This window comes from Prionailurus bengalensis, chromosome B4 (genome assembly GCF_016509475.1).
Source record: "Prionailurus bengalensis isolate Pbe53 chromosome B4, Fcat_Pben_1.1_paternal_pri, whole genome shotgun sequence".
In the NCBI taxonomy this organism is placed as follows: domain Eukaryota; kingdom Metazoa; phylum Chordata; class Mammalia; order Carnivora; family Felidae; genus Prionailurus; species Prionailurus bengalensis.
This window is the reverse complement of record NC_057358.1, coordinates 80,583,894-80,595,586: the sequence shown is the minus strand read 5'-3', so window position 1 is coordinate 80,595,586 and position 11,693 is coordinate 80,583,894. Positions and strand designations below refer to the sequence as shown.

The 11,693-nt window shown below is 55.5% G+C and overlaps 1 protein-coding gene across 1 annotated transcript; it reads left to right on the top strand.

The window, feature by feature from the left end:
* The first annotated feature begins 2,926 nt into the window (after positions 1 to 2,926).
* On the top strand, positions 2,927 to 10,846 carry PPP1R1A (protein phosphatase 1 regulatory inhibitor subunit 1A). The gene is made up of 7 exons (XM_043564213.1): positions 2,927 to 3,159; positions 6,942 to 7,002; positions 8,006 to 8,043; positions 8,364 to 8,427; positions 9,006 to 9,161; positions 10,060 to 10,166; positions 10,716 to 10,846. Exons 1-7 carry the CDS (start codon positions 3,076 to 3,078, stop codon positions 10,719 to 10,721), a joined length of 516 nt encoding a protein of 171 aa, XP_043420148.1. The 5' UTR covers positions 2,927 to 3,075; the 3' UTR covers positions 10,722 to 10,846.
* The last annotated feature ends 847 nt before the right edge of the window (positions 10,847 to 11,693 follow it).

The following is an 11,693-nucleotide window of genomic DNA, read 5'->3' as shown; positions in this document are numbered from 1 at the left end:
ACCCTATCAGGTGGAGACTCTTCTCCCATTTTACAAATGAGGAAACTGAAGCTCAGTGAGGGGATTCTGGGGCTCCAGAGATCCAGGAATGTGAGAATCCTGGCTTCAAGTTCCAGAGTCCCGGTGGAATGGGGTAAGGGATGTGCCAGTCACCTATGTAGAGGATACTCTGGACTCTGCTCTGGGTATGCGTGGTTAGGAGGTGAGTGAGTGAGGAGGAAACCAAAGTGCCTGCCTGCTAATGGGTCCTGTGTTCCCCACCCCACCTTTATTCTCTTGGCTTCGGTGTCTTCTTATCCCCTCCCTCCCCAGTCACTCTGGTTGGGGGCATGGGGGTAGTTTCAGGGGAGGGGCTGGGAAATACAATCAGTTGTTTTCCTGGTTGGCCTTGCTACGTCAAAGAGAGGCTAAAGGCAAAAAGATATCTGCACCCCCACGTTCATGGCAGCATTATTTACAATAGGAAGACACACAACCACAGATGGATGAAGGGATAACCTTGTGAGATAGATATAGATAGATATAGACATAGATTTAGATATAGATTTATAGATATAATGGAATATTTTTCAGCCATAAAAAAAAATGAGGAAATTCTGCCATTTGTGACAACATGGATGGACCTTGAGAGCATTATGCTAAGTGAAATAAATCAAAGACAAATACTGTATGACCTCACTTATATGTGGAATCTTAAAAAATAATTGAACTCAGAGAAAAGGAGATAAGATTGGTGGTTATCAGAAGCAGAAGACAGGGCGAGGGGGAGTGGAGGAAGGTAGTCAAAAGGTCGAACCTCCAGATTTCAGATAAATAAGTGCTCAGTTGGTTAAATATCAGACTTCAGCTCAGGTCATGATCTCACGGTTTGTGGGTTCAAGCTCCGCATCGGGCTCTGTGCTGAGAGCTTGGAGCCTGGAGCCTGCTTCAGATTCTGTGTCTCCCTCTCTCTCTGCCCCTCCCCTGCTCATGCTCTCCCTCTCTCTTTCCCCAAAATAAATAAACATTAAACAAAATTTCAAATAAGTAAATAAATAAGGGATGGAACGTACAACATGATGACTATAGCTATATAGCTATATAGGGAAGTTGTTAACAGAGTAAATCCTGAGTTCTTATCACAAGGAGCAATGTTTTTCCCCTTTTTTTCTTTTTCTTTCTTTCTTTCTTTCTTTCTTTCTTCTTTTTTTTTTTTTTGTATCTATATGAGAAGATGGATGTTAGGTGACCCTATTGTGGTCATCATTTCACAATATATGTAAATCAAATCATCATACTGTATGCCTTAAATTTATACAGTAATGCATGTCAATTACTTTTCAATAAAACTGGAAAAATGTTTTTTAAAAGAATGAAAAGCCCCCCCCCCACAAGTGCATGCTGAGTGTAGGGGGTCATTCCTAGAGTCTAGTGACAATAAAATGGGGTCAGTTAGCATGCAAATGGAGGTCTGGCTGGCCCACTGGGTCCCTATACCCCAGTGTTGTCCTGAGAAAACTGAGCTGAGCCTGGCATGTGTAAAAAGATATGGCTGGGGGGGGGGTGCGGGGGGGGAGTGAGAGGGGAGGTTATTTTGGGAGGTAAAAAGGGGAAGTGGTGTGAAATCCAGGTCAGGGAAGGGCTGCCCAGGAGAGGAGGCAACTAAGAGTTGAGGCTGACCCCTAGGAGGAAAGAGTGATCATAGGGACCCCAGAGAACCAGGCATTAATCTGTATGGAACTTGCAGTTGCTGGGCTTAAGGCTAAAGAAACAGATCTCTGGCCCTGGCCCTGGCCCAGCCCCTCCCCCAGAACTCCCTGTCCCTTCTCCTCCCTACTTCTTCTCCTCCCCCTCCCCCCCCCCCCCCCCCCCCCCCCCCCCCCCCCCCCCCCCCCCCGCCCCCGTGATTCATTAGCCCTGCCCCTCCCCAGGTCCTTGGCACCTCTTTTCGCCTCTATGCGATGGCCCCCAGGCCCTGGCATGGTGCCCAACAGCTCCTATGAATATCCTATCTGCCTCACTCACTGGTCCTGATTGACATCTGCTCCTACACCAAGGTGGTAAGTTCTTCACCTAGTCTAACCTCCATCCCTTCAGTTACAGCAGATCACTTTCATTATCCCGCCAGTAGTGGAACTGGAAATCAACCCCAACTGTAAACGAGCCACCCCACCAGGAGTTTCCGTTCCATCCCCCAGCATTCTCCCCTTGCAGGCCTTTCACCTGCTTTCCCAGCCCCGTAGTTTAGCAAGCAGAAAGAGAAATCTATTTCACAAGCATCATCAGCTCCCCACCCCCAACACTCCTTCTGCTGAGTCCCAGATGGTCCTCTCTCCCTGAGCCCTCCACCCACTCCCATCGGTACTTCAACAGAGAGGCTCTGGCCTCTGGAGACCCTGTAAGGCCTCAGTTCCCCCCTGCCTGCCGGCCGAGTGAACAGAAGACCCGCGCCCAGCCCTCACACCTCCCCTCCGAGTTTTCCCCTTCGTTCTACTGTTTTCTTCTCAAGGGAAAGTCCCTCTCCGTGTCTAGCCTTCATCCCTCCTGCTGCATGCCTAAATCCCCTTCCCTTCTTTGCTCTATGAGACAACCCCTTGCAGGATCATAAACGAAATCTTCCTCTCGCGTTTGCCGCCTCCTCCTGCCAGCGCCCCTCCACCTTCCCGCTCCTAAAACCTGTCCCCCTAGCCTGGAGAAGTTCTCCTTACCGCTCCCCACCCCCACTCCCTGCCCCGAGCTCTGAGGACACCCGGAGGCCCGCCTGGGCCGCCGACCCAGACTGGGACCCGGCCACGCCCGGCTCGCCCGCCCGCGGGGCGGAGACCCCCGCAGCCCGCGGCGCAGCCACGACGGGGTTAAGGTTCCGGGCGGGGGGGGAGGGGGAGGGGGCCGGGAGGGGCGGGTGCGGAGCCAATCGGCGGCGGCAGAGTCCCCGGGGCCGCGAGCGGGGAGCGCCGAGCAGGGCGCCGGGAGCCGAGCGCGCCGGGCTGGGGCCGGGGCCGGAGCGGAGCGGAGAGCGAGCGCGCCCGCCCCAGCCCCGAGTCCCGCCGCCTTCCCTCCCGCCGCAGCGCCGGCCCAGCGGCCGCCGCCCCAGCCATGGAGCAAGACAACAGCCCCCGGAAGATCCAGTTCACGGTCCCGCTGCTGGAGCCGCACCTTGACCCCGAGGCGGCGGAGCAGGTGCGGAGCCGGGCGGGGTGGCAGGGGACTCGCCCTGCAAAGAACGAGGGACCCCCTAGGCTGGGGGATCTGAGAAACCTGCTTCGTCCGCCCTCGGCAGTGCGCCCCTGTGAGGGCGACCGCGCTCAGTTTGGGGGGGAGGGGGGGGTCTTCTATCCCCTCCCCCACTGTTGGAGCCACCTCTCCCTGTCCGTGCTAGCACGAGCGCCTCCACTCGAAGCCTGTCCCCGCAGAGCCTCTCTCTGCGCCCCAGCCCTGGGGGAGGGGGCCCGCCTGAGGACACGACCCCAACCCCCTTCGCCAGTATGGCATCCCCCACTCAGTCAACCCCCGCCAGAGTTTCTGAGCTCGGGGAGGGGGAGGGGGGGTAGGGGGCGCCGTAGGGGCCCGGCAGCCTTGCGGGAGGGGTTAGGGGAGGAGGCGGGGAACGGAGGGAGCCTGGTGCTGCAGAAAGGAGTTGAAAGAAGAGAAATAGCTCTCCCGGCCCTCCCCTCATTGAAGGCCACCTTGCGTGACTCCAGAGAGTGAGAACCAGAAGGAACCTAGGAAAACCAAGAGCGTCCGGGCTTTGGGGAGAGGGGTGGTTGGGTCTGCAGGCTGAGGCTCCCCTCTAATGCAAGTCTGGACACGTGGGTCCTTATTCCCAACTCCTGCCCTTCGGAGCAGAGAGTGGGGGTGGCCTGCAGAGAATGGCGCTGGGAAGCCAGAGGCAGGGGCTCTCTGGGAGCTGGGTGCAAGGGACTCCCTAAACACGGGAGCAGCACTGCGCTGGCCTGGGCTCAAGGGGTGGGAGTCCAGGGCCCTGGCCCAGCCGTGGGCCTGGCCTATTTTTAGCTCAGAGCAGCCTGGCAGAGGCGGCAGTGGATGAGAGTGTGTGAGCAAGTGTGTGTCTCAGGGAGAGTGAGCATGTGTGTGGAGAGGGTGACCACCCGTGGTCACTATTACCGCCCATTTGCCAAATATTTGCTCATTTGCGCCATCTCGTTTTGTGTTCTCTGTCCATTTGCCTGGACATCCCCGGTCCTAAAGAATATCTGTCGGCCACAAGGTCAGTTCTCCATTTCCCCCACGCGGCTGCCAGGGCTCTGGCGGGGCCTCCCCACCTGACAACACCCTGTGACCTCTTGGGATGGGCTGGAGAGGGTTCTCTGTGTGGGCTCCAGCTGTTTGGGAGAAGGTCAGGATCTGAAGGGAGGGGTAGGTGCACACACTCTCCCTGCAACTTCAGCTTCCCAAAGTGTGGGGAGGGGTGAGGAACCTGATCTGTCCTCTCCCTGGCCTGGGGGGAGCCTCGTCTCCAGACCCCCAAGGTGTGACAGCAGGACGGACTGTGGTGAGGCCTCAAGCCTGGTGAGGATGAGCAGGGTGGAGAGCCCGAGCCTGGGGAGTGTCCCCCCAGAGTCAGGGGCAAGACTGTTACGCCTGGAGGCAGGGGATTAGCTAAGATACCCTCAGCCCCAGGAAACGGCCGTGAGTGTGGGCTGGGGGTGGTTAGGGGTGAGGTTCCAAGAAGGATTGCCTCCACTGGCACAGACAGGTCTCCCTGACACCTGCATCTGTTTGGTGTTAGAGACGGCAGGTGTCCATGTGTATTGGGAGGAGGAGGGGGTAGTCCAGCTGGTTCAGGGGTCGGGAGACACAGGAGGAGAAGATAGTTCTCTGGAGCCAGAGGGAAAAAGAGAGAGACGGGACTGCCGTCTGTTTTTCTCCAGTCTTCAGAAATCGGTGTCCTGTCCACTAGACCTGAAATTCTACCGGCAGCCTAACCTCAGCCCTTCTCGCTGTGTCGTCCAAGTGTGTAACCCAAGCAAAAAGCTCCAGGCGTGGCAAGAGGGCCTAATCCAGACTGACATGGGAGAGCAAAGGGGGTTAGAAGCTAGGAGTTACAGAGCACAGAGTGGCAGGGGATGGAGGGGCGCCCACGGAGACCAGGTACTTGGTGTGACTGGTTTGGCAATAAATCAGAGGCAAAGGCACGAGGTATCCTTGAGCACTCGGAATTTGGGGAGGTGCAAGAAAAAGAAGAAAGACCATCTATTCACTTCCTAGTAGTTCAGGTGCCTGGGGTGGGGGGGGTTACTTTAGGAAGTCTGACTTTACTCCCTTCTCTGATATCTCTAGGATATCAAAATTGTCCAAGACTCTGAGCGCCTAGAGATCTTGTCCAAGGTTAAGGAAGGGACCTGTCCAACATCACAGAGCCCTGGTGCCCTCTCAAAAGCCCTTTCCGGCATGCTTGTGGTCTCCTTCTCAGACTCCCAACTTCCACTAACACCCCCACCCTCTCCCTGCCTCTCTGACTCTTCCACAACCAGCACTCCCCCTCCGCCTACAGCAGGAGAGAAATAAAAAGGAGTCCTCTCCTAGGAAAGGATGGCCCTCACCCCACATTCGGGAAGAACACGTACCCGCCTGCTGGTGCCCAACACATCTGCACCAGGAATGGCCAGACGGACTCACAGCTCATGTGTGTGTAGTGCATATGTGTATGCATATGTGTATGACTGCACACACACACACGCACACACACACAACCAGCACTGCCGGGGACCTTGAAATGTCACCCAAAACAGATGCCACTGGATTTTCCAGAGAAAACAGTGACCCACCCCAAGAGCCCCCCATTCTGTGCATCTCACTTCTTTGGGGAGAATCCCCCTCTCAGACTAACACTGTGCCTCTTGGCTAAGGCTGACATCCATTTTCTGGGCATAGAGAGGGGCGGGCATCTTACCACCCCCGCCCCCAGTGGTAGTGATACTAAATAATGGACACAGAGAGAGAGAGGAATTCCATCCTTCAGTATCCTCGCCCTACCGCGCTCAGCCCTGGATGATCTTAACCCCTCTCCCAGCCCTTTGGCTTCCCCGCCCCTCCCCTGCTGCCCCGGAAGGTTGCTGTAGGGACTCCAGCCCCATGCGCTCCCCTCACTTCCAAGCCTCAAAACCCTCCCGAGAAAGGAAAGAAAACCTACATGTCCCAAGAGTCCTTGGACTGACTGCAACAACAATCAACTTTATTGGCAGCCTGGCAGAAGAGCAGCAGTGGGCAGAGGGGCTCAGAGGCCCAGGAGTCAACCAGCTTTTATATGTTAATTTCTTAGAATGGGACCCTGGGGCCCCGGATAAGATTTTTCAGGTAACTTTAGCACCCCCCCCCCACTAGGTCCTGCCTGTATTTTATTTACCCTTATTTACCCTTACAAGGATTTGCCCAGACCACACTTGCTGACAAATTAGAAAGGCAGTGTGTCCGATGACAGAGGGAGAAATTTAGAGAGGGACATGGAATTTAGAGAGGGGCATGGGCGAGGGAACGCACCTTCAGACCTACCTTCCTGGTGCCGTCGCCCAGGCTGGGCTGGGTGTGAGGGGTGCTGTCCACAGATGCTGGCGCACAAAACGTTCCTGTCTGTCTGGGGTGGTGGGCTAGAAGACTGGGGGAAAGCCCTCGTGCCCTGTCAGGTTATTTCTGACCATCGATCAGGATGGACGGAAGGACAGCAGGCCAGAGATCGATGCATTTGAGCAGATACAGCTGCTGAGAGGGAGAGCTGGGGAGATGCGGAAACAGAAAGGGGGGATGGGGGATAGAGGGGGCGGGGGTGATCTTTTGGGTCCCTAAGGGAAAGGAATGGGCCCAAGAATGTCCACCCTGGGACCTGAGGCTCAGTGTAATGTGGTCATTTTTGAGGTATGTTAAGCGGGTGGCCTGGATTATGTTGCTGAAGGGTACTGGGTGGGGCTTTGAGACTGCCACGTGCACTTGACCTCTCCCCTCAGATTCGGAGGCGCCGCCCCACCCCCGCCACCCTCGTGCTGACCAGTGACCAGTCATCCCCAGGTAACCACCCCCGGGATGGGTCGCTGAAGGGAGTGGGGGCTGCTGAGGGGGTCCAGTGAGAGAAGGGGGGGGCGCTGGCTGGAAGAAGGGCAGATCTGAGGAGTCCGAGAGCTTCTAGGTCCCAGGGTCGGGAAAGCGGGCGGCTGGATTAGCAAGAGGATTTCCTTTGCTTTGGAAAGACGGAGCAGTGCTAGGGAGGGGAGGGAACGCACCTGCGTCCTAAGCCCCCCCAGGAATTGGGGTGGTCAACTGAGTGCCGTTGCTGCGGCAACAGTCTTCCAGGTTTCTCGAGCAACTGAGACGCTGAGGCCCCCACCCCCAGAGGCAGTGACAGCTGTGAGGGGGAGACACCGCCTCCATCAGCTAGCCTCACAGCCCCCAGAGGGGAAGGGGAAGGTTAGACACAGCTCAGGGAGCAGCTGGCATGCCGGTCACCACTGTGCCCAGCAAGGTCTGGGGAGAGAACAGGGTCTCAGGGAATGTCAGGGAGAGGTGGTCATGCTAATAAGCCAGACTGGAGTTCAAGATGCCTGAATGTCCGGCTTGCCCCCAACTACCAAAATTGGTTGTACCTCCCTGTACAGGATAAACTTGCTCTTTTTTATCTGGTATTCCCTCCCATGCACGGTTCCGTTCTGAACCTGGTCAATGATTGGGAGGAGAAAGAGCTATAGATACTTCAGAGAGAGGAAAGGAGCAAACACACCACACCGATCCCACTTCGGGAACCTCCAGGTCTGAGGCGAGGATGTAGATACACGATGGACCACAGAGTCAAGGACAGGACTACGTACCGGGAAGAAAGCAAGGCAGGGGGGAGCTGAAGGGAGCAGGCCTGGGGCAGCCAGCCATCAAGGCTGACTTCCTAGCGGCCTATGTGAGGGACAGATCAGGGAAGAGGTGATCACCGAGACTCCTCCCCTTGGGAAGTCAGCTCTTTTTTGGGGGTCCCCCCCCGGGTTTTCAGTCCTCTTCACTTTCTCCTTTCCCTGTTCCCCCTCAGAGATAGATGAAGACCGGATCCCCAACCCGCTTCTCAAGGTGAGCTGGTCCCTCACGCTCAGCCCAGCCCAGAGAATTATTAGGGGATTATTCCTCTGCCCTTCCAATCTCTAGGGCCTTCCGACTCCCCCTTCTCTGCGTCCCTCCCAATGAGCGGACACACACTCACGCCATATCCCCCCACACTCAGTCTCTTTGCTCACTGTGGGGATCGGGGGAGGGGTGGCTGGGAAGCAGGAATCTTCTCCCCCACTTTCTGAAGCCCACGCCGACCCCCCAATCTCCAGTCCAAAGCATGGCAAGGCACAGAAGGTGGGTGAGACGGGCCGGCCCCCATCTGTGCCCTGTGTCCTTCACAGTCCACTTTGTCCATGTCTCCACGGCAACGGAAGAAGGTGACGAGGACCACACCCACAATGAAAGGTTAGGAACACCCTTCCCATCCCCTTCTGCCCCGCTGTGCCTGAGGCTGAGCCGTAGACCTGACGACCCCTTTGCAGGGAACCATTGCGAAGTCTTGAAACCTGCCTCTGTTAGAGTTGAATCGTTTGCTAGACAGTCTGGGCTGGGCTCCAGTTCTGCCTCCCATTAGCTGGGTGGCCTGGCAGAACCTGCTTAACCTACTGAGCCCCGAGTACCACCTCACTACGGCAGTTAAATAAAATATTCACTGCTCACCACACAGAAGGTACTCAAATATTTCTTGAACCTAAACTGAGTCTTTTCTTTTGCCCCAAGTATCCCAGCAAGTTAGGAGGGTCTTTTCTTCCTGAAGGCCCTGCCCCTCGCCTCTCTGACTTTTGAAGGAAGTATGTTTTATTGTCTAGCTTTAGGCCCTCCTTAGTGCCCAGCTCATATCTTTCCCCACCCCACCCCTCCCCGCCACCGACCCCCGTTCAGATCTCAGGGGATGGAAATGTCACACCAGCAATGTCTGCCGGCCCTTCAGCGAGGCTGTTGAGACTCTGAGCAGTCACGTCCCTCCCTTTCTGTGCCCCCAGAGCTCCAGATGATGGTTGAACATCACCTGGGGCAACAGCAGCAGGGAGAGGAACCTGAGGGAGCCGCCGAGAGCACAGGGACCCAGGAGTCCTGCCCGCCTGGGATCACAGACACAGAAGCGGAGTTAAGGCTGGGCCCTTCTGGGAAAGCACAAAGTACGTTGAGGCTGGGGAGGGACTGGCCCGGGGGGAGGCAGACCTTACCCGTGATAGGGAGGGGTCTACTAGGAGCCGGAAACTGTCCTGGGAATACGGATATGTCTGGATGTATTCCACGTATTTGCGTCTCCTCACCTTTGCTTACTGAATGACAGCAAACCCTCCCCACCTGGGCTGCAGGGCTCCCTGCTGTATGGAGGGAGGGAGCGAGCCCACCGTGGGGGTCCAGCACGCACAAGCTAGAATCCTCCTCACTTGACCAGCCCGGAGACCTCCAGCGACTCACTTAACCTCAGTCTGTAAAATGGTAACGACGATGCCTATTGCATTGGGTTGTTTGCGAAAATGAAATGAGACCGGTTCCTAGCCCAGCAGCTGACACATGCAATGAACCGGAAGCTGCTGGTAGTGCTGTTAACACATCTTCACAGTCCCTCATCCCAGGTGGGATTCCAGAATCCAGAGCTTTTCCCATTCTATGAAGGTGACATGGTGTGTGTATATATCTACTGATATTACGTAATACCCTCCAACAGAGCACCCTGTAATCACACACATTAATATTTCTGCAGTGAAATGAATGGTCCTACCAAATGGGATAAAGACTAAAAGGAGTCCCGTATCACCTCAGGTCAGGTTTTGCCCAATTGTACCCAAACTTTTTGAACTCCCCTTTGAAGCGTTTTTTTATCTTTCAATTTCTGATTGCAAATTTAAAAAGTGAGCCTGTAGTAATCATCGTGATGAGAGAAAACACCGCTGGGCTTGTCCGATTGCCCCCAGCCTGGTCTTGGGCCCCTCTCAGGGGTCACTGGATGTAGTGAGAGGAGCAGCTCCCTCTCCAAGCTTTCATGAATACTGCCTCTCCCTCCCACCACCCCTTTTCCCTCCTTAGAGCCTGCAGAATCCATCCCTAAAACTCAGGAGAGGGGCAGTGAGAAACCCAGCACAGGGGAACCCACAACCCATATACCACCATTGGATTCCCAGGGAGCCAACTCGGTAAGAGCCTAGGGCTGGGGCTGCCTGGTCTACAGGAGAGCAGGCTATGTCAGTGAGGGCAAGGACTAAGATCTGGAATTCGGGGATGGGGGAACAGAGGACCGGCTTCAGTGTCTGCCGGCCCTTCTCTCAGAGCTATTGTCTGAGGCAAGAAGATTTGGGGGTATTACGTATCCGTGGACAGAGAAAAATGGGATTAAGCTGCAGGAGGAAGGGTTGAGGTTAGACTCTGTATTGGGGTTTCTGGCTCCTGGACTGGGTGATGAAGTAGACCGTGGACTTTCCGAGAAAGGGCATTTGGAACCTAAAGGGAGAGCCTCATGTCCAAGCTGGGTGAGCAGTGGTCATGCCTGGAGTGGAGGCATTGATGAAACGGCCTCGTGGGCTCTGATTTTACGGTCCTCCCTCCCCTGCGTAGGCCGGGCAAGCGGGGCGACTGGCGTCAGACATCAGAGGTTAGATGCTTGAGGATGGGCAGACTAGTAGGGGTGGGGACAGTAGGACCTCTGGTCTCTCACATGCCCTCTTTCTGCCCCTCCCCCACAACAGGTCTGAGAGTGAAGGAGGTATCCTGGAATCAAGACTGCAGTTGGGATGCATGGACACTGGATTTGTTTCTTATTCTTCACTTTTGGGAAAAATCTCCTGTTTTTAAAAAGTGATAAATTTGGTGTTAGGTGCTTGGCATTTTCCTTCTTTCCCAACTTAGAGAATCCTTTCTCCCTCCCTTCTTGTCCTGCCCCCTCTACAACTCCCTGCTCTTCTGCCCAGCTCCCTCTGGAAAGAAATGGGGAAGCTGGGCAGGAGCCTTAAGAAGGGGTTGGGTGTGGGGGGAGTTCTCCTCCAACCCTGCCCTTACTTGCTCTGGGAAGAGAGATGGGGGTCAGACAGGCGGAAGGACTAACTTCCAGGGCACCAAGAAGGAACAAAGGGCCTGGGTTCTCTTTTCTTAGTTGCAGAAAAGATACCGCCACCTGGCAGGGTTGCCCTGCAGCTGTGAGACTTGGGAATTGTAAGGCCCTCCAGCTGCGACTGTGCTGTGGCCGCCGCCTGCTGGACAGGAGGCGGAACTGCACCCTGGCTCGCCCATTGGAAAGAAGTGTTGCTTGTGTGGATGCCTTTGCCTGTCCTCCAAACCTTAATGATTCCCACACTTCAGGGTGTGTTCCCTCCTCCAGCCATGAGGAGACCACACCCCCTGCTCCAACCCGTTAGCAAAGACCCGTGGAGAACACAGTGGCTATTAACAAAGAGGCCTTTGCTGGGACCAGGAAAGATCATCTCTCCCTTGTCCTAGACACTGAGGGGCCAGGGGAAAACACAAAAGCCAGCACAGGCGAAGAAACTTCCATAGGCCTCTCCTGCTTTTGTCTTTCCAGGGGGGAGAGGGAAGGCAAGATTCGCCCTTCCTTACTGAAGCAGCACTCTGATGGAGAGAAAAAGAACCTGGGTGTAAGGTCCCACTTCTGCCATTCCTACTATGTGCTCTCAGGCAAGACCCCAGCTTACCCACCTACACATCAGATA